Source organism: Sciurus carolinensis, chromosome 2 (assembly GCF_902686445.1).
Source record: "Sciurus carolinensis chromosome 2, mSciCar1.2, whole genome shotgun sequence".
NCBI lineage: Eukaryota > Metazoa > Chordata > Mammalia > Rodentia > Sciuridae > Sciurus > Sciurus carolinensis.
The window spans coordinates 49,421,309-49,443,234 of record NC_062214.1 but is presented as its reverse complement, the minus strand read 5'-3'; the positions used below and the strand labels follow the sequence as shown (position 1 = coordinate 49,443,234).

The 21,926-nt window shown below is 44.5% G+C and overlaps 1 protein-coding gene across 1 annotated transcript in view; it reads left to right on the top strand.

The window, feature by feature from the left end:
* Positions 1-16,452, top strand: part of Acss1 (acyl-CoA synthetase short chain family member 1) — a 60,462-nt gene extending 44,010 nt beyond the window's left edge. The window contains exons 6-14 of the mRNA XM_047539142.1: positions 2,465-2,612; positions 3,842-3,979; positions 5,437-5,529; positions 6,845-6,957; positions 7,287-7,413; positions 9,205-9,332; positions 9,478-9,541; positions 13,010-13,128; positions 14,802-16,452. Coding sequence (XP_047395098.1) covers positions 2,465-2,612; positions 3,842-3,979; positions 5,437-5,529; positions 6,845-6,957; positions 7,287-7,413; positions 9,205-9,332; positions 9,478-9,541; positions 13,010-13,128; positions 14,802-14,981 — 1,110 coding nt within the window. The 3' untranslated portion in view covers positions 14,982-16,452. The remainder of the gene's footprint in view (positions 1-2,464; positions 2,613-3,841; positions 3,980-5,436; positions 5,530-6,844; positions 6,958-7,286; positions 7,414-9,204; positions 9,333-9,477; positions 9,542-13,009; positions 13,129-14,801) is intronic.
* The last annotated feature ends 5,474 nt before the right edge of the window (positions 16,453-21,926 follow it).

The window sequence follows — 21,926 nt, the reverse complement described above, 5'->3', positions numbered from 1 at the left end:
TAGGTATAGGGGACATCTTTTGAATGTTTTTTCAATATGTGAAGATTTTTTGAATCATTAGGAATAGAAATTTCCAGGCTTCTATAGATAAGACTAAACATGAATAGTAATGGAAAGGGAGGTGTGTTTCTTCTTATCCATTTGGTATTTAGGGTCTGCCCCATGCCAGGCTCAGTGCTTAGGCCTTGGGATGCCAGGAGACCTAGACATCCACAGAAAAGTGGGCAACTATATAATCTTCTCTGCTCAGTGGTAGCAACACATAGAAAAAAGATTGTTTAGGTAAAAGTGTGGGCTCCCAACCAGGTGTGTGCCCCAGCCCTGTCCTGCAGTGGCTGGATTAGCTCGTGTTAATCCAAGTCTCTGTGTCCTTGGCTGTAGGGTGGGGTTAACAGTCCTCACATCTGGGATTGTCCTACAGCTCAGGTGACTGTGCTCAAGTGATTAGGTGTGTGAAGCCACACACAGTGGCACAGTGTGTGGTTGGTGCCTTTATCATAATCATTGGGATGTTAGTATGTGGGTTCTTGCACAGTGTGTGTATGTAAGTGCATGTTTGCATGCATATAAATGCGTGTGGGTACATATGTGTGTATGCATGCTTGCCTGTATATATGTGCACATGTGTTTGTGTGTGTACACATGCATGTGTGTTCATACTATAGAATTATGGCTTTTAGGGAAAAGGTTTTTTTTTTTTTTTTTTTTCTTTTTCTTTTCTTGGTACTGGAGATTGAATTGGGGGCATTTTACCACTGAGCTACATACCTGTTTTTTATTTTGAGACAGGGTCTTACTAAGTTGCTTAGGGCCCCACTAAATTGCTGAGGCTGGCCTTGAACTTGCTATCTTCCTGCCTCAGCCTCCTGAGGTACTGGGATTACAGGTGTGCTTCTTGCCTGGTTTAGAAATGGTTGCCTCTGAAGGGTGCTGGATGTGTGAGTGATGTCCAGCATGTGTAGTGGGGTTGGGGTGCTGCTTGGCTGCTGACCAGTCCTTAGGAGACTGATCTTCCTCCATGTACCACAGGGGGAGAATTCTGCAGTCTCATGACAGTCTTGGCAGTTTGGGTCCAAGTTGTATTAATAATTCTTTTGACTTTTGAATGCTTTGGTTTGAGGGCATTCTGATTCACCAGCAGAATGAAAATGCATTCTTTTGTGTGGGGCCTGGAAAAATAGCTTCACAGGGACCAGGCCACTTGTAAACTCCCCTGACCTACCTACAAACCCTGGAGAAATTGACTAGTAATTTGTAGGAGCAGGACCCTGGAGGCCAACTTGACCAGAGTTTTGAAAACATGTTTTTAGAACACAGCTACAGAAAATTATTCAAATCAAATTAATGAGTTACAAGGCAAATGCCACTTTGGTCAAGAAACGGAATGTCGCCAGCCTACCCAACCCCTTTTACAACATGACCACAGCCCTTTCTTCTATGTCCTGAATTATAACTGTTCTGTGTTTTTCTTTTTATAGTTTTTTTCCCCTCTCAAAAGTTCATACCTGGACATACATTGCCTGCTATGATTTTTTTGGGAGGGATACTGGGGATTGAACCTGGAGGAACTCTATTACTGAACTACTTTTCCAATCTGTTTTATTTTTTATTTTGAGGTAGGGTCTCACTAAATTGCTGAGGCTGGCCTTGTACTTGTGATTCTCCTGCTGCAGCCTCCTGAGTCATTGGAATCACAGGCATGTGCCACTGTGCTCAGTCTGGCCCCAGTTACAATTTTTTGGATGTCTTTTAAGTCTTTTTTAAATGAAAAGGATAGGTTCCCCTTTATCCCTTTCATTTTCTTAAACTTCATTGTAACACCTGGCCATTTGTCCCTGGTGTCCCTCTGTCCTCTGTGTTTCCTGCAGATGGCAGTTGGATCCCAAGACTCCCAGGCTCTGTTTGGACCCTCAGTCAGAATGAAGGAAATGCAAATCTCTCTCCTAATACTCTTAGAAGCTAGTGATACTTAATGCAGTTTTGGGCCTTTTTGGCTTTTGTTTTTTTGCAACTTTTAAGGGATTTAAAAAATTGCAGCATAAGGTAATGCAGAAAGGTGCCCGTGTGTGTGTGTGTGTGTGTGTGTGTGTGTGTGTGTGTGTTGGAGATGTACTCTACCACTGAGCTACACCCTCAGTCCAGGTGCCAAATGGACTTAGACAATTAGGTGAAGTTTTGCCTCTGAGTGCACACCTGTTACAGGGGAAGCGACATTGCCAGCTCTGGAGCGTTCCCATGTGTCCCTCCCAGATAGCTACCACAAGCTTACATCGACTGTTCCGTATACCTGATGTTTTGTATTTCTCCTTCTGTGCACTGTATGAAGCCTCCACAGTGCACTCCCTCATCCTGCCACTGGTGGCCATGGCGACTGCATCTCAGTTATACACCACAGCACACACTATGTGGGCATGTGGTGGGGTGGAAGGACAAGCTCCTAATGGTCTTCCTTTTGCTTTCACAGCTTGTGTTTGACTACCAGCCAGGCGATGTCTTTGGTTGTGTGGCTGACATTGGCTGGATCACAGGACACAGCTATGTGGTATATGGACCCCTCTGCAATGGAGCCACCAGTGTCCTTTTCGAGAGTACTCCAGTTTACCCCAATGCTGGTGAGAACTGAAGATCCTGTTTGGGTCCCTGCACTGGTGGTAGGGAAGGGAAAAGGTCTGCAGAAGAGCAGAGGCTGAGCTCTGGAAAGGGATAGTTCTTGTGGTTGACAAGAAATCAAGGTGGATGCTGGAGCAGCTGGACCTTGAGCCCCGCTGGGTGAACTGCCACCCAGCACAGTGTCTTCAGGAAGATTAGATGAGCAATAGGAAGGAGTCTGATTAGAAGTCAGAAGCTGCCTCGTCTCAAAACCACCCATTACAGTGTTCCTATCTGTCTAACTTAACCTGTTTGCCTTGGGCCATCACCTTAGCATTGTCCCTCTCACCTCTATGGCCACCTCACCTGACCAGATCCATCCTTTCCTTGAATCTCAGGTTAGCTGCCCTCCTATTCTATTCTTCCCAGCCCTTCTGCCAGATCTTTCAAGGCCACATTTGTTAAAATGAGATCACTTTGAAACATGATCACATCTTGCTTCCTTTGGCATCTTCTCTCACATGATACATTGTCCCCAAATAATTTGTTTTCATGTAATGGAATCATAGTGACTCTACCTGTGGACTCTTGCCCTGAGCATTCTACAGTGCATGGACTTCTTCCTTACCTCTCTTGGTTACTCTTGCTACTGGATGGGACTGGCTATACCTAAGGAAGAGGGTGTAGGGGCAACTGTAGGAATGGAGAGCCATGGCTCAGCTGTGGTCTTTTTTGCATCATTTCAAGGAATGGTGTGAGTTTGGTTTTGGTGGTGGGGGAGGGAAGTCCGATGTCTGCATACTAGGCATGCTTGGTACATGACTCTGTGCCCTAAGGCACATGTAGCAAAGATTGTGCTGTTACCAGGGGGAAGACCACTAACTCCTTTAGGAATTACTTGTGACTATGTCAAAGTTTGATGTCATTTTTGAAAATTTATAGTGACATCCCTTTGACCTGATTCCTTCTAGTTGATGTGGGATATGCTGTGTGGATGCAGCCATCCAAAACCAGGTGCAGACCATTCCCACACATGCTGCCTTGGATTTGGGGAGTACTTGGAGGAGGCTGTCTTTGGGACCACTTTCTCATGGAGTTCCTTCTGTCAGGGACAGGCGTGGGTCCCTTTTTTTTGTGACCACATGCAGATGTCTGCACATAACCAGCACTCTGGGTTTGTCACCAAATGTGTTTAAAATAGATGGTGTTTGGTAGATTCTCCTCTTGACTGTGGGTTTGGGTCCCTTTGTAGGTCGGTATTGGGAGACAGTGCAGAGGTTAAAGATCAATCAGTTCTATGGCGCCCCAACAGCTGTCCGGCTATTGCTGAAATATGGCGACACCTGGGTGAAGAAGTATGACCGCTCCTCCCTGCGCACACTGGGGTCAGGTGAGTGGCTTGCTCTATGGCAGGAGGGTCTGCCTGAGTGGGCTAGCAAAACCAGGATGGGCTCAGCAGCAACATGGGGGGTTCTAGGGTGGGCATTGGACTGGGGGTGATTCTAGGCAGGAGGCAGCCAACAGGAGAGTATTTCACAAGTATTTAGCAACAGTGGACCTAAACTGGTGAGCATAGGCCAAATGCCAGCACTTTGGGGGTGTTTTATCAGGGCACACACTGAGAAGTTGGGTGCCAGAATCCTAGGGCAGAGGCACTTTGTTTTTCCTTCCCACTGAAGTATAAGACATGGTAAAATGTACAAATGTCAAGGGCTCCGCTTGAGGAATGTTTACTTACATACTTATATCAATGACCAATACCCCAAACTCTAGAAATAGAAGAATATAGAACAGAATACAGAAGGCTCCATATAGTGTCCCCATCCATTACTGCTATTTGACCTCTCTCACAGTGAGTTAATTTTTGTGGAATTTTTGTTTGTTTGTTTGTTTTGATGTTTGGTTTTTGTACTAGAGATTGAATCCAGGAGAACCTTACCACTGAGTTACATCCCTAACCCTTTTTATTTTTATTTTGAGGTAGAGTATCACTGAGTTGCTGAAGCTGGCCTTGAACTTGTGACCTTCCTACCTTAGCCTCCCCAGTTGCTGGGTTTGCAGGTGTGGGTCACTGTGCCTGGTTAATTTGTGTGTTTTGTATTTTGTGTAAATGGGATCAAACAGCATGCTATTGTGAGTAGTCGAGGTTTGTTTGTTTATTTTCACAGCTCTATGATATTCCATTGTACAAATATACTATAATTAATTATCCATTCTACTCTTGAGGGGCAGTTTATAGTTTCTGACTGTTCAGAACAGAGATAGTAGGACCATACGTGTCCATTTTTGGTGGGTATCTACACTATTGGGGAGTGTGTCAAGGGTCAAATTTTGGGGTGATAGGGTAAATATATATTTCTTTATTTATTTTATAATTTTATTTATTTATTTATTTATTTATTTTTGTACTTGGCTTGGATTCCAGGCCCTTATGTGTCCTAGGCAAGCATTCTACATCCACAGCTACATCCTCAGCCCTATATTTAGCTTTAAAACATTTGGTTCTAAATGGTTGTCTAAAATAGTTGTATTGGATATGTTTGCTCTTAAATATTAATATAAATATGCAATCTCTCCCCCAATTTCTGTACCAAATTGTACTGCTACAGTGTACGTGATACTTGTGTCTCTCACATTCTTGATGACTTTTTGCTTTTTGACCCCCTAGTAGAGAAAATACCTTGGTGTCATTTGTATTTCTCCAATGACCATAAACAGCTTTTCAGGTCTCTCTAGATATCCTTTAGAAAAATTATAGAACTCTTTCCTCCTTGACAATCTCTTCCTTTTAGTTTCAGGTTTATTTGAGGTCTGTTAATTTCTTTTTTCTTTCTTGTGTGGTTTCAGTGGGAGAACCTATCAACCATGAAGCTTGGGAGTGGCTGTACAAGGTGGTGGGGGACAGCAGATGTACACTGGTGGACACTTGGTGGCAGACAGGTGAGAATGTCCCTGAGGAGGAGGAGACACGGTCTAGGGAGCTGGTCTCCAGTCTAAGCCTTGATTCTGGAGGGTCTAGTGGATGAGGCTAACACCAAGGTCTGAGCCATCAGAAGCAAGTGTGTTGGGTACCATGTACCTGAATTCCTTCAACACATGGCTGCTGTTTTCCAGCCATAAGATCTTGTGAGCCTCAGTTTCCTCACTTGTAAAGTGAGTGCTCCCTCACAAGCCCTAGGTGAGGATGAAATGAGATGACACAACTTGGGTATGTGGCCAAGGCCTGGCATGTAGTTAGTGCTCAGTATTCACTTCTCTTTGTAGAAGCCCCTTCCTGCCTTGCCTTGCCTCACTTTCTTTTCCTTCTCCTTGTCTTTCCTTCTTCCCTCCCTTCTTCCAACCCTCCTTCCCTCTTTTCCTTCCTTCCTCCCCTTCCACCCTCTCTTTCTTTCTTGTTGCTGGAAATCAAACCCAGGTCTCTCACACGCTAGGCAAGCACTCTATCACTGAGCTACATGCCCAGCCCCAAGGGGTCTGTCCCTTTCTAACACTGGTACATCTGATGAGGGCAGGGCTCTGTGTTTCAAGGGACCATAAGTTTAAATTCTAGTGGGAAATGGAAGTGTTTCTGTGGACATTTTGTTTTGATTTGTCCCCTCCTCTCTGGGATGTCTGATGTACTGGGATGTTTGAGGTCACTGCTGATAAAATAATGCAACTCTCCAAGGTATCATTCTTCAAGTGGCCGCAAGTGAGATGTTCTGAATAGCACAGTCCTTGTTAATTCAGAAAGGCACAGATAGAGATCCTTTTACATCTGAGTCTCAGGATACACATCTATGCAGGCTAATAGAAGCCAGTGGGTGAGATGACATGAGGACAGGCTTTGTGGGCATCTCTTATTCGTTGGGTCTGTGTTGAGTGGACACACTCCCAGAGCAATTCTTTTCCTCTATCTTGCTGTGTGAGTGGACTGTGCCTTCTCCTACTTCACACAGGACCTGACACAGAAGGGTCACTGAGTGGAGGGAGGCCTCTGCCCCAGCTGCAGAATGTGGAGTTTCCAGACTGAGCCCTGCCTTAGGGTTCTGCTTGTGTCCCCATGGAGGGACCCAACCTAAACCTAGTTTGCCCCAGACAAAAGTCCTTGTGCTACTGGAGCCATTTTCTTTCCCCAGAAAGGGATGGTCCCACCCACCTCCCACTTTGGTGCAGAGCACAGAGGATGTGTCACATTTCCTTTGAGGATATATTCTGGACAAACTTGTCACTGACTCCCAGGCTAATCTGGCATTTCTTCTCATTGTCCCCGCAGAAACAGGAGGCATCTGCATTGCACCTCGGCCCTCAGAAGAAGGGGCAGAAATCCTCCCTGGCATGGCAATGAGGCCCTTTTTTGGCATCATCCCTGCTCTCATGGATGAGAAGGTGTGTGAGGTTCCTGCAGAGGCTGTTCCTCTGCACATGCACCTAGCTGTATTCTCCTGTTGCCCCGTCTTCTCACTGGGCACACTCAGGGTCTGGTCTGCAGAGGACAGACCAGCGTTCCTTGCAGCCCCCTCTCAGAGAGACATTTGATGGCATCACTGGGTGGGGTGAGCCCAGGGCTTTCCTAGGTGCCCTCTGGAGGAAGGCTTGAGGCAGTTCCATTTGGACCCTGGCTTATCATTTTTCTGCCTCGGGCCAAGCTGATTTTTAGTTTCTCACTTGTTCCATTTTAGTCTCATTTTCTCACACACGTCTCCCTGGGTCTACAGGGAAACATCATGGAGGGCAGCGATGTCTCTGGGGCCCTGTGCATCTCCCAGGCCTGGCCAGGAATGGCTAGGACCATCTATGGTGACCACCAGAGATTCATAGATTCCTACTTCAAGGCATATCCAGGTGAGTGTGCTGAAGCAGGGCCTCTCCTGCCTATCCCATAGATTGCTGGAATCATATTTCCATGGATTGCTGGAATGTTTTAAGTTAATACCTGTTGAGTGCATTGCAACACAGCGGTTAAGAATAGGCACTTTGGAGGTATGAATTTAAATCCAGCTTTCTCTCCCTTTACCTTCCTTACCTCTCTTATCTCTATCATGCAAGTCAGTCCCACCTCAGGGGCCTCTGTGGGGCTTGGTGGACATGGGTGTGAAACCTGGAAGTATAGCACCTGGCCTGTGGTGGGCATCCTGTTAACTATTAGGAAAGATGAATGAAGAAACCATTTTGGAAAACTGTCAAGAAGGCTGGGAGTTTTCTTGCAGTTTACTTTTTAAAAAATTTGTTCTAATTAGTTATATGTGACAGTAGAATGCATTTTGACACATCATACATAAATGGAGTATAACCTCTCTTTCTTCTGGTTGTACATGATGTAGGATCACACCAGTTGTGTAGTCATATATGAACATAAGGTATTAATGTCTGATTCATTCTACTATCCTTCCTACCCCCATAACTGCTCCCTTCCCTTTCCCCACTGCCTAATCCAAAGTAACTCTACTCTTCCCAACGCCCCCACCCATTGTGAATTAGCATCCGCATATCAGAGAAAACATTTGGCTTTTGTTTTTTTGAGATTGGCTTATTTGTTGTAGCATGATATTCTCCAACTCCATCCATTTACCGGCAAATGCCATCATTTTATCTTTTTTAAGGCTGAATAATATTCCGTTGTATATAGGTACCACATTTTCTTTATCCATTCTTCTGGTGAAGGGTATCTAGGTTGGTTCCATAGTTTAGTTATTGTGAGTTGAGCTGCTGTAAACATTGATGTGGCTGTATCACTGTAGCATACTAATTTTAGGTTCTTTGGGTATACACCGAGGAGTGGGGTAACTGGGTCAAATGGTGGTTCCATTCCAAGTTTTCTGAGGAATCTCTGTACTGCTTTTCCAGAGTAGTTGCACCAATTTTGCAGTCCCACCAGCAATGTATGACTGTACCTTTTCCCCCACATCCTCACCAACATTTATCATTGCTTGTATTCTTGATAATTGCTATTCTGACTGGAGTGAGATGAAATCTTAGAGTAGTTTTGATTTACATTTCTGTAATTGCTAGAGATTCTGAACATTTTTTCATGTATTTGTTGATTGTGTTTCTTCTGTAAAGTGTCAGTTTAATTATTTAGTCCATTTATTGATTGGGTTACTTGTTTTTTTTTTTTTTTTTTTTTGGTGTTAAATTTTTTGAGTTCTTTATATATCCTGGAGATTAATGCTCTATCTGAGGTGCAGTTTACTTTTAATTTTTTCCTAGTTTGCTTTTGTGTTATTGGATCAGAAGTATATATAAATGCCATCTTCCCTATATTTTTGGAACCAATAATTTTCTCAATAAGTCTTAAGTTTAGGGTGCTGAGACTCATTTTGGGGAAGTTTCTTGAAGGTGCTGCTTGTGTGTGTTCTGCTTCCTGGGCATTTGTAGTCTTTACATGATCAATGTTCTGTTGTTTAGTGCCGCTTGCTGTTCACTGGCACACAGTCAAGTGTGGTGCCATTTAGAGGTGTCTGCATTAGGAATTGATAGAACCAGGAGGCCAGGAATTCAGCCAAGAACTAACTTCAGAGCTTTGGTCTGTAGAGTGAGGTTGGGATGTAGGTCTCGCTGTGTGTCCTGTGGAAGCCGGAAGCTCTGTGGTGTCTGGTTTCAAGTTTCTGGTGCTGTTCCCCCTGTGTGGTGCAGGCTACTACTTCACAGGAGATGGGGCTCACAGAACCAAGGGTGGCTATTACCAGATCACAGGGCGCATGGACGATGTCATCAACATCAGTGGTCACCGCTTGGGGACTGCGGAGATCGAGGATGCGATGGTAAGCTTGGCCTGGGTCTTCTTTGCTACTGTTCCTCTGTGATGCCTCTGTTGACCTCTGAATTAGGGTGGGAATGTACAACCTGAGTCACCTTCAGTACCCTGGGGTCACCACGTTTTGCCCTTTTCTTCTCTGTCATGCACAGGCTGACCACCCTGCAGTGCCGGAAACTGCCGTCATTGGCTATCCTCATGACATCAAAGGGGAAGGTGAGTGACTGCGGGATGCATTCTTCTTTGATTCCTGATCTCACGTCCATCTCAGGCACCCTGATAAAAGAAGTAGACCTGGAGGGTGGGATGATAGGTTTTTTTTTTTTTTAAATGGGTCAAGCCATTGCTTTTCTTCTCAAGCAAAGATTTTGGGTGAGGAAACTGGACATTGGGCATGTTAGGCTAGGGTGAATGCTGAAATACCCAGGCTTCACTGACCTTTAAGGATACACTCACACAAGAAGCTGTGACCTGCTTGACCCCTGACTGGTCTTGGGAAATTTCCTGCTCTGTGCCTGGTGCATCTGGCTGGGGGGCACTGTCCAAGTCCTGTTACAGAGCATTCATAAGAAAATGTCCAGCCACATTGGCCCTCCCCTCTTTACCTGCTTGTTCAGTGTTCGTGCCAGCTCTGCCTATTCCATGCCTGTATGTCATAGTGCAGGAACAGTGTCTGGCATGGACCTCTTCTGTTCTGGACTCTGGAGAAACCTAACCCGTGATTCCCACTGCGTGTTGACATGCTGGGGGAGGTAAAATGAGTGATCAGAATGGTATTCTCAGAGGACACACTTTGTTCCAAAGCCATCTGATTCCTAAGTGGCTGTGTCTGGGGAGGGGCAGGAGTGCTGGAGTGTTGTGAAGCCAGGTCAGTAGTGGCCACACTGACCTGGTGTAGTGTGACCCAGACACAAGCTGACCCTGTGCCAGGGCACTGCTGGACAGGCAGATCGCCCTACCCAGTGACCTGGGATTGAGTGTTCACCTTCCTTCTTTCAGGGACATCCTGTGTTACAACGTGTCCCCAAATATCATATGCCTCCCTGTCACATTTGTGTACCACTCTTCCATTATTTTCTGAACCACTTTATTTTATTTTTATTTGTTTTGGCGCTGGGCTCGGAACCCAGGACCTTGTGTATGCTACGTGTATGCTTTACCATTGAGCTACATCCCAGCCCGTCAAGTACTTTCTTCATATTGACCCATTGTAGAATTTAAAATTCATGTAAGTGCTTTCAAAAACAGCATTTTCAATTGCCATGAAACGGATGTGCTGATGAGGCTGCTGTGGCTTTGTTAATAGGACTGGCATGTGAGAGAGCTGTGAGTGGCAGTGCCCTGCAGAGGTGCGGTCTGGACATAATTGGGGCAGGAATTGGGGGTTCGGGTGGGAAAGTTCTTCACTTTCAACTTGGGTAACTCCTAAAGGGATCTCACAGTGGCAGGAGTCTAGACTTCACCTCTGGAGATCCTCAGGACTGGTGCATTTCTGGAATTTAGAAGCTGTGGGAGCTGACTGTGTTTGAGTCTCATGGCTGAGCAGTGCTTCCTCCTCAGGTCTGGGCCCCTGAGAGGACAAAGGTGTTGCTGAAAGGGGCTGGTGATCCCAGGTACCTTCTGCCCTGTCCTGGGGGTTCATCAGCCCCTGGAAAAACCCCAGAAAATAAGTGCAAAGTTAGGGAAGGCACATTGGAAAGCAAACTTGAAGCAAAATGTGGGGGTCTGTGGTAGTCACTGTCTTTCATAGGGAAGCTTTAGGTCTGGTAGATCATATTGGGGTTGTCCTCTCCTGGGGTGGCTCTGCCCAGGACACAGGTGTCTCTGAGGCTCTTTCAGAGGAGAGAGTCCTGGCTACAGGGCACCTGAATCAGTGCTCTTGGGGCTCTTGGGCTACTTCCCATACCCGTCAGCTCTAAGCACCTTTGTTCATCCTGAGCAAGTCTGTATTGCCTGGCCTGTCAATACCTGCCAGACTGATGGGGAAAAATATATATTTCATGGGTGTAATAATATGCATTTCCCTGGTTTCTAACAAATTTGAGCATCTATTTATCTAAAATTCATGAGTAACTCATTAAAATAGTTCTTAGCCCCAAATCTGATTGTGACTGCTGTTATGTATCCATCCACACACCCTCTATTTTGTACTTGGTCTGAGTGAGGGGAGCCCCTGGGAATAGTTTAATTAGGACCCAGACCCTGTGAGCCTCTGACCAGGGTCTCATCCCTCTGGCCTCTGACATCCTGGGCCTTGTACACCTCCTTCTGACTCTTAACTGTTTCTTCCTTCCTTGTGGTTTCCTCCCTTCATCTCTATCAGTACTCCATAGTCCAGGTTCACTTCCAATCCCATATCAACTAATAGGATGACAAAAGTGGGATTCTTTCCAGCAAAGATCTCACAATCTGATGGGGTGGGGGTGGTAGGACTTACAATGACTCTTACACAGCATGTACCATGAATAGATTTAGGGGGAGAGTCAGGAAAAGCATCACAGAGTGCACGGGGGCCACTGGTCTTGAGGGGTATACAGAAGTTTGCCAGGTGATATGCATAGGCAAAAACTGTACTTCTCTACAGATTGTACTTTGTTCAGGAAATAGTCACCACTGATGTATTTAACAACATCTGTTAAGCATCTGCTGTGTTCCATGCATGGTGTCAGATGCTGGGGTCACAGCAAGGATAAAATAGACAAAGTTTTGACCCTCAGGGAACCATCATGCTGGGAGGAGTCAGAGGGGAGAAACCAAAAATAAACATGGTCAATGAGGGAACTACATAGTATGTTAGGTAAGATGTGCCAGCAGAAGAATGAATTAAGATGAGGGGAATTGGTGCAGGAATAAACAGGCAAATGAACCATAAGGAGAGCTACCCATATGTATATAGAAAGTGTATAAGAGAAGGGACATTACAAGTGGGTGGGAAGGGACACAAGTTGTTTCACAAGTTGTATCACAAGTTGTTTTGGAGAAGTGACTATTCATGTGGGAGAACAATAGGGTTAAATCCTTGTGTGATAGTGGAATCCATTGTACATCCTTTCTGTAACTTGCTAGGATATTGACAAGCAAAATATAGTGTTTGCACTAACATACGGGTTGGCCAGGGCTGCCCAGCGTAATTTTTTACCCTGATGGAACTGTTCTATATCTATACCTGTCTGTCCAACACAGCAGTCCCTGTCACATGTGGTATTGATTAGCACTAAAATTGTGGCTCATGAAGCAGAGAAATGCATTTATAATTTAATTTAATGTAAATTTAAACCGCCACTGTGGCAAGTGGCTGCTATGTTATATTGGCCACATACCCATGAGGCTATTGTCCACCGACTATTTCTGTGTCCATCAGCCTATGTCATGGTTTCTCTCACAGATGAGCCAACAGTACCTAATTCACATATCCTCAGTCACAAACAGATGTCAGCACAGTATCTGTGGTGCCAAGCTCTCAACCACATGACTGCCCTTCCAGGATGCTTGTGGAGCTGTTAGAATCACTGTCACTTTGCATGCAACAGACATACATCTTTAGGACTGCAGGAAACTGGCTGCCATAATGTCACCACCATAGGGTTTAAAGATCTTTTGGATTTATGCAGTTTGTGTATAACATTGTGCCTTGATAGGTATCTTGTGGCCCCCAACACCCTCAAACCTTTGCTTTCCTTCCAGCTGCATTTGCTTTCATTGTGTTGAAAGATGATGTGGGTGATGTGGACATGGTGGTGAGTGAACTCAAGTCTGCAGTGGCCACCAAGATTGCCAAATATGCTGTACCTGATCAGGTTCTGGTGAGTAGATGGCACTGCTTTTTTAAGCCTGCTTCCCAAGATGACCAAGTAATGATGCCTTTGTGAACATTTTTCTTCTTTAAGTTAAAACTGACATTAGTGATTTTTTTTTTCCTGCATGATAAATGAATGGTGAGAGACAGGGAGGATCTATAGCACCCAAAGCTTATGGCATTCATCTATTTAGGAGAGTTCTGGGTAAGATTAAATGTTCTTGTACTTTGGCATATGGAGGCTGGTTTCAGGTGCAGGACTAGGCACTGAAGAAAACCAGGAATTTAATTTTATTGTTTAATTTTATTTTTTGCAGTGCTGGGTATCTGCGTTAGCTCTCCTTTGCTGTGATAAAATACCTGAGATAATCAACTTAGAAAGATGAAAGGCTTATTTTGGTTTCAGAGATATCAGTTCATATTTGGTTGCCTCTGTTATTTTTGGGTCTGTGATGCACAGTACATCATGGTGTGGAGCACATGGTGGGTCCAAGCTGCTCATGTCATGGCAGCTGGGAAGCAGAAAGAGAGAAAGGGGCCAGGGTTCTGATATCTCCTTCTAGGGCACAACCCCAGTGACCTGACTTTATTCTACTAGGTCCTACCTCTTAAAGGTTCCACACCTTCCAATAACCCCATAGGATTGGGACTAAGTGTTCAACACATGGGCCTTCAGGGGACATTTATGATCCAGACCATAACAATATTGAACTCAGGGCCTTGTGCATACTAGGCAAGTGCTCTCCCACTGAGCTAAATTAGGGATATTAAATAGAGAGATATGTGGAGAATACAGAGTTCTCCAGCTGTGAAGTTTTTCTGAACACATCCCCAGGTGCCGGGGAGGGAGGTCGCTCATCTGAGAGCTCTAGGGGTCAGAAGTGGGCCACCTTTTCATCCCCTTCAGCTTTTCTCATTTCTCTCTTCATTAACTTTCCCCTACTATGATTCCTGGGTTGCTGGTTGTCCTCTGGGGAAGAAGGGGCCCAGCTTCGTTTGGGTAGTTCACACTACTGACCTAGAGACTGGAGTTTTTAGGTGAAGTGAAATGTTTCCATTAAAAAAGTAAAAAAAAAAAAAAAAAAAAAAAGAAAGAAAAAAGAAAAGAAAAGAAATATTTCCAAAAACAGGGTTGCTATTAAAGATGTCACATTTATGAAGCCCTGAGTTCACTCCTCAGCACCAAAGTTATAGGGGAAAAAAATCCCAAACACAGTTCTTATTGTATTGCCATTTGTATTGATGAACATAGCTATTTTGAAAATGCTAATGTTAAAATATTTGCACTGCAAGACAATATTTTTCTGTTAAATGACTCTCATCTCTTGTGTAAAACAGACCAACTAAGTCCCAGTTTGGGGATGGAGATAAGGTATGTGTGCTTGGATCTGCTGCCACCTGGGGAGCCTCACATGGTACAGCTGTTAGGACAGAGGGGATTGCTCAGCTGACCTGGCCTGGTGTGGCCTTCAGCAAAGCCTCTCATGTTGATGCTGTCCTTTGGGTCACCACGTTTAGATACAGTTGTAGGAGAGTGTGGACCCCATACTTCTCTGATGTGGACCCATATATCAGTGAGCCACTGTAAGTCCCCAGTGAGGGGGTCATTCCCCCAAGCAGAGCCCTTATCTCTGCACAGCCAGACATACCCGATTCTGACACTTCTGCTGTCCTCACCAGGTGGTAAAGCGCCTTCCAAAAACCCGATCTGGGAAGGTCATGCGGCGGCTCCTGAGGAAGATCATCACTGGCAGAACCCAGGATTTGGGGGACACCACCACCCTGGAGGACCCCAGTGTCATCACAGAAATTCTGAGCACCTTCCAGAAACACAAAGACAAGCAGGCTGTTGCCAAGTGAGAAGGCACACTTCCGCCTGGGCACTTGGACTACAACCGGCGCCTAGGCCCTTCATGTCCTCCTGAGGTGGCTTACTCCTGTCCTAGCACATAGTCCACATGTACTGCCCTGAGAGTGAAGTCGGGATGAAGCCCCTTTCTTCCATGTGGGGGAACCCCAGAGGTATATAACCTGTGAAGAGGTAGTACTGTCAGATGTGGGTAGTGTTTGTTCCACTTATCCTGGCTTTGATTTCCAGGAATGAAAGTCATTGTCGTCCGCATCTATGTCGCTTCGAGACAGCACAGGGAGGCAAGAAGTTGTAGAGTGACCAGCTCCCACGACTTAAGAGCTGGAAGCAATCATCGTTTTCTGCTAATTTTCTTAGATATAAAAGGCAGAGATTTTATTTTTATACTTTTATATTTTGGGAGCAAGCACTCAAGTACTGTGATGATTTCCTTATATACACTCATTGTAACAGTTAATAAAAATCTCCCTTTTTGCCTCCATGGTGGGAAACCTGGGGACAACCAGAGGATGTGCTTTTTGTTTTTCAATGTGCTTGGAAATCTGAATCAGGTGTTTGTACCTCTGTCTGAACACAACTGTCCTGAGAACTTGCCAGCTTGCAACTTGATGTACATTTCCTGGTGTCTGTTTCTCCTGTACTTCATTTGTGTCATAAATAGAATTAACTCCTAAGCAACGGGGTGAACATGCTCACCTTTATTTCTGAAGCTACTCCTGTGGGTTTTTTTCTCTAAGCTGTGATCTGGAAAGATTTTCTTTCACCCTTGATGCCTCTTGGTATCATGCCTTTTGGTGAACATGCTCCAAATATGTAGGGTTATTCAGAGAGGCCAGTGAAAACTCAGGTGACTTGTTAGAGCACTAGTGATGCCTGACTGGGGTTCCTGCAGACTCTGCCCTTCTTTCTGTGGTTGCAGCAATAACTACTATGGTCCAATGATGAGATTTGGAGCTTCCAATCAAGTCTCTCTCTTTATCAGTGTGCCTTAGGTCCTCTGAATATTAGCAAAATGATGTAAATCATGAGGCCACTGAGTGCTTATTTCATGGCTAAATGTAACAAAGCATGTGAGGAGCTCCTCACAGGTTCAGGTCATCAGGGAGCAGGGCCCTTGAAGGCAGGGAAAGGCCATCCTGTCTTTGCCCCACAGTGCCTTGTAGCTGTGTGGGTGTTCAGGGAGTGTCTGGGGTACTGAACACCTTCTATGGTCCCTTGCTGTGCTGGCCTCTTAGTGATCAGGCAAGTACCCTGTGACCCCAAGATGTGGCACTGGCTGTAGTACGCACACTTTGAGTAATGGTGCTTTATTACCATTAGCAACAAGGAGCCACACACTGGACTTGGTGGACTATAGTTATAACATTATTTGTGAAATGGCTTAGGTTTCTACATTGCTGATGTAAACTCTCAGGATGATGTACAAGTGTGTTCAAATAAAGCTTTATTTTGTCCATTCTCTGTTTATGTGATTTTTTGGTTAAGGCTAGTCTTTGTTGCTGAATGTAACCCTAGAGACAAAACTGGACGGAGCCTACTCACTCAAAAGATAACACTTAAAAATATATCCAGGCTGGGGGTGTAGCTCAATGGTAGAATGCTTGCCTAGCAAGTGTGAGGCTCTGAGTTTGATCCCCAGGAGTATAAAAACAAAACAGTCTCTTTTCTTACAGGGAGTAAATATACACTAACAGCTTACCTATCTTTATTATTTGATAAAGTTACTTGGCTCTGGATTACTGTGCTGTCCAACACACTAGCTGCATGTGGCTATTTAGTTATAAATTAAATGAAATCTAATAAAACTTTAGTCCCTCAGTTATTGTAGCCTCATTTCATATGTTCGGTAGCTACAACATGTCCACTGGATAGCAGGGAAGCAAATGTTCCCATCACCACACAAAGGTCTAGTGTGTGGTGCTGGTCCAGAGGGTAATGGAAGTGAGGAAGGAAGCAAGGTCCTGGGTAGCCAGAAGGCAAACATGAGCAGGACAGCCCAGGTCTAGGGTGGTCCCACTCTAGGTGTGTCAGGTGAGGTTTTCTGCCTCCTGCACCAAATGTAGCAGCAGGATTTTTATCAGAACATACCTGAGCCATCTTCTGCAAAGCTTGGACACCTGCTGCCTCAGAAGTAGGAGCTGGAATGACAATTCCCAAGGGGGTATTTACTCGTGTCACTGAGTTTGGATGAGCACAGGGATGGGGTGCAGGGAGGCTAGGAGGACCCCTGGGTACCAGCCTGAGGTAGACTCTGAATGCATAGAAGAGCAACTCACTGGGAAAAGATGTTTTTGCACCTCTGAATCCTGTGGGAATTCACAGTAGGATTTGCTACTGTGTCTAGCCACATACCCTTCCCTGGTCAGGGCCTCATGTGGCTATCCTGCTCACTGTCTCTTGGTAAAGTATCCCTGATTTTCTGTGGGAGGCCATCGTCGCTCCACTCTGTCAGTGACCCCACTCTGAGTGCAAGGGTGGGTTTGTGATGGTCATTTCCAGTATCACAGTCCCTGGCCTAAGTGACAGGTTCAGGCCTGGCCATGTGACTATCAGGGCCACTGAGGAACACAAGGACACCATGGGTAAAGGGACTACTGCCCATTCCCTGCTGGATAAGGCAGGATGTGGCCACCAAAGGTAGGGCCTGTTAGAGAAAGGACCACACAGGGGAAATGGAACCTGAGGGGTGAACTGAGACCCCATCAAAGTGCTGGGACCCACGCTTCCCTCAGACTTCCCTTCCTGCTTTTGGTGTTCTTTCCTGACAAGCACCCAAACTTGTGACACTGAGAGAAGATCAGGCAGCTACAGTGATGGCAGAGATGGGACACCTAAGAAGTGGAAACACACAGAAAAGCATCAGACTGGGTTTCAAAGACTGTCAGTTTGAACAATAAGTGCCCCTCAGGCCAGTTTGCTAGATTACATTTGTAATGACCATGAGCCAGGAAGGCAAATCACAGACTTAGGAAGGAGCAGTCTGTGCCTTCTAAGATAATTCCATTTGAAGTAACTAAAGCAAAAGTTGCTGTGCTTAAAGGGAAATTCAGCTTTTTGGCATGACTAATTCTTGAAGGAAAGTAGTCCCTATTAAATTTTAAATAAAACAAAAAAAAATCCTGGCTAACATTTCATGATTTGACTGCCCACATTTATCAAAAGGTAAATCATGAGATGACATCAGGTGTGCATTCATCCCCGGTTCACGCACAGCATCTCATTTTATGGTAAAGAAAAGGTGCCATGGATTTCCTCTCATTTCCCCTGACGGAAGAGGGAGATTTAGCTGTGGAACATGTAGAGGTTACTTTGAGGTGTGGGAGTTCTCTGAGAGCTGATCTGCTTGTGCTGCATCACCTGCCCTAATAATACCCCACGTCAGGGAACAGTGACAGAAACTTTTAGATTTATTGAACACAGTGTGCAAGGGAGGCCCTGTGACAGATTGTGGAGCCCGTGACCCTGTCTTACCCTCATGCTGCCTGTACCTCAGGTAGACACTGTTCTCTCCACTTCCTGCAAAAGCTGGATTTGAATGTATATGTTAGTGAGCTTTGCACTACTGTGACCAAAATACCTGACAAGCACAACTTAGAGGAGGAAATATTTATTTTGGCTCATGGTTTCAGAGGATTCAGTCTGTTGTTGGCCAGCTCCAAGGCAGTAACTTCATGGTGGAAGGGCATGGCAGAAGGAAGTGCTCAACTCTTGGGCGGAAGTATATAGTGGATTAATCCATTTGATCAGTGGATTAATCCACTGGTGAGGTCAGAGCCTTCATGATTCAATCATTGGCTACAAGCTCACCTCTGAAACTCACTTACTGAACTGGGTACCATGCTTTCAATACATGAGTGTTTGGGGGGTCATTCCAGATCCAGACCACAGCATAGGTATCTGGCCCCACAGCTTGTGCCCTTGATCCCTGTTTTGTGTGGCCCCTTCCTGGGGGAACTTTTGAAAGATACTGACATCCCTGTATTTTTTTTAAGGCACTTTAACTGTTTGAACTTTGACAAACTCTATGAATTGGTTATCTTTGTTTTTTCTTTTTCTTTTTTTAGCACTGGGGATTGAACTCGGGCACTCTACCACTGAGCTGTATCCCCAACCCTTTTTTGGTTTGTTTGTTTTTTTGAGACAGGACTCACCAAGTTGGAGTCTAGCCTAGAACTCATAATCTTCCTGCTTCAACCTCCAGAGTTTTCTGTGATTACAGGCATTTGCCATCATGCAGACTGAAATGCTTATCTTGGATGGGGAAAAGAAGAGACCTAAATCTAGATCAAGAGAATACCATCCTGAAGATGATGATTTGTTTGTTTTTTATTTGGTAGTAGGTGTGTCAATTTGAAATTTAATAATCTCTACTCTTATTGCTGAAAGCTGGGTCCTTGTCCCTGATGCCAATCCAATAATGAGCCAGTTTTGAGAAAAAGGTAAAAGAAGGCTTATTGATTTGCTAGCACAGGAGAAACACAGGGGATTCCTCTCCCAAAGGCTATGATTCTGCCCATCAGCAGGAACAGGAGCTTTTAAAGAGGTGATTCAAGGTTACATTCTACCTGTTCTCTGTCTGGAGTTGTCATGCATTTGTTAATTTGGGAGACAGACATTTCTGAGATCTTCTGATACTATCCCCAATGTCGGGATTACTTCGTTCCTATGGTGGGCGTGTATGTACTCAGGGACAGATAACTCTGCCTAGGATAGGGAAGAAAGGTGATCCTGTTTCCCCTGAGATTAGAGAGGGGGGAAAGATTAGGGAAGAGCAGGGAGAGAGGCAGAGAAAGAAACGTGTCCATTTAAAAAATAAGTTGTAGTGGCACAGCAGCAAGGGTTATATTCAAAGCATAAGTGGACCACTGTTACACTCTGAATTATATAATATTTTGCTTCATTTTATTTGGGAATTCTACTGCATACAGGATTAAACAAAAGAAATATGTAATTTGAGTCTGTAAATACCAGTTGGGTTCTGTTGTTTTCTTTGCTTTTTTGTTTTGTGTCTAAGATTGAACACAGGGCCTCGTGCATGCTAATCACATGCTGTATCCCAGGCCCCACCAGTTTGTTTTCTTATTCTTTATTATTATTATTTTTTTGGTACTGGGGCTTGAACCCTGTGGTGCTCTACTACTGAGCTATATCCCCAGGCCCTTTTGAGGCCTGGTCTGGCTAATTTGCTGAGGTTGGCCTTGAACCTGCAATCCTCCTGCTTGAGTCTCTAGAATTGCTAGGATTATAGGCATATGTCACCACACCCAGTCACCAGTTGTTTTTTAACCATCCTATCGAAGATAAGTAGAAACAAGTTTTGCTATGCACCAAATATTTGTTTTTCCTGCCCCCTGAAATTCATTTGTTGAAACTCTGACCTCCAAAGTGAAGGTATTAGGAGTTGGGCCTTTGGGAGTTGATGGACATGAAGGTGGAGCCTTCATGAATGGGATTAGTGCCCTAATAAGGACACCAAAGAACCTGCTTCCTTTGTCTGTTTTCTGCCATGTGAGGACATAAGAAGGCAGACAGTTGTAAGCCAGGAAATATGTTCTTACCAGATATCAAATATGCCAGTGCCTTAGTTTTAAATTTCTAGCCTCTAGAACTGACAAATAAATCTTTTTGTTTAAGTCACCCAGACTATGGTATTTTGTTATAGCTGCTCAAACTGAAATAACATCCCTATTTCACAATGTACTGGGAAAAAAAATGGGGATTGGGAGTGGGTTCTAAACTATCCTACCAGATACACAACTGACAGAATTCTGGAAATAAGTTGTCCCCCTCAAACGATAGACATGGACTGAAAGATGAAGACACTGAAAAAACGATCAGGCTGTCTGCTTTTCCACTTTGGTGCTTGCTGACAGTTATCCTCTGGGGCCTGTTACATGCTCCCTTGGTTACCACAGAAATAACTAACAAACAGAGTTGCTCTGGGGTTTGTGTGCAAGACTCCCTCTTTCTCCAGCTTCCAGGATTCCTTTTCTGTCTTTACCTGTTATTTATGTAATACTCTCTGCTACTCCAAAGAAATTGCTGCAAAGCAGATGATGGGCATCCAGCCTCCTGTGGCAGGGTTTGTTCAAGAGGTACCCTGACCCTGCAGGAGTGTGGCTCTGGATTTTCTAGTTGGTATTATGATTTCATTACCCCAGGGATTGAAAAGGAACATATTATTAAAATTACCAAGCATATGGGTGTTTTTTTCTTTGTTTTTTTTTTTCCATATTCTTTTATTGGTGTATTACAGTTGTATACAATGGTAGGATCTGTTGTTACATATTCATACATGCACACAATATAACAATATAATTTGGCCAATATCATTCCCCAGTATTTCCCTTTTCCCTCCCTTCTGCTCTTTCCCTCTACTCTACTGATCTCCTTTCATTTTCATGAGCTCCCCCATGTTTCTTTTCCTTTTTCATCTCTAGTTCTAGTGTCCACATATGAGAGAAAACATACAACAACCATGTGGGTATTTCTAGGTTGTTTTGTTCTTTTTTAAAAAACTGGTGCTTAGCTCATTTACATGATGATCAGAGTGTTGCCAATAGCTTGGTCCTTGTCCCTGATGCCAATCCAATAACAAGGACACAGTTTTGAGAAAAAGGAAAAAGGTTTATTGCTTTGCTAGCAAGGAGAAACACATAGAACTCCTGTCACAAAGGCTGTGATTCTGTCAAACAGCAGGAACAGGGAACTTTTAAAGAGGTGATTCAGAAAAAATGAAATTAGGGAGGAGAGATCAGGAAGGAGATCAGGGAAAAGAAGATCAGGGAAAAGTTTGGGAAAAAGAAAAAACCATGCAAGTTTCACAGTAACAATGGATATAGTCAAAGCATCAAGGGAACCTCTGTACAAGAGGATATACTGCTATGATTTAAGTCCTCCTAAAATCGGTTGAGATTTACTTCATGCTCAGCCTA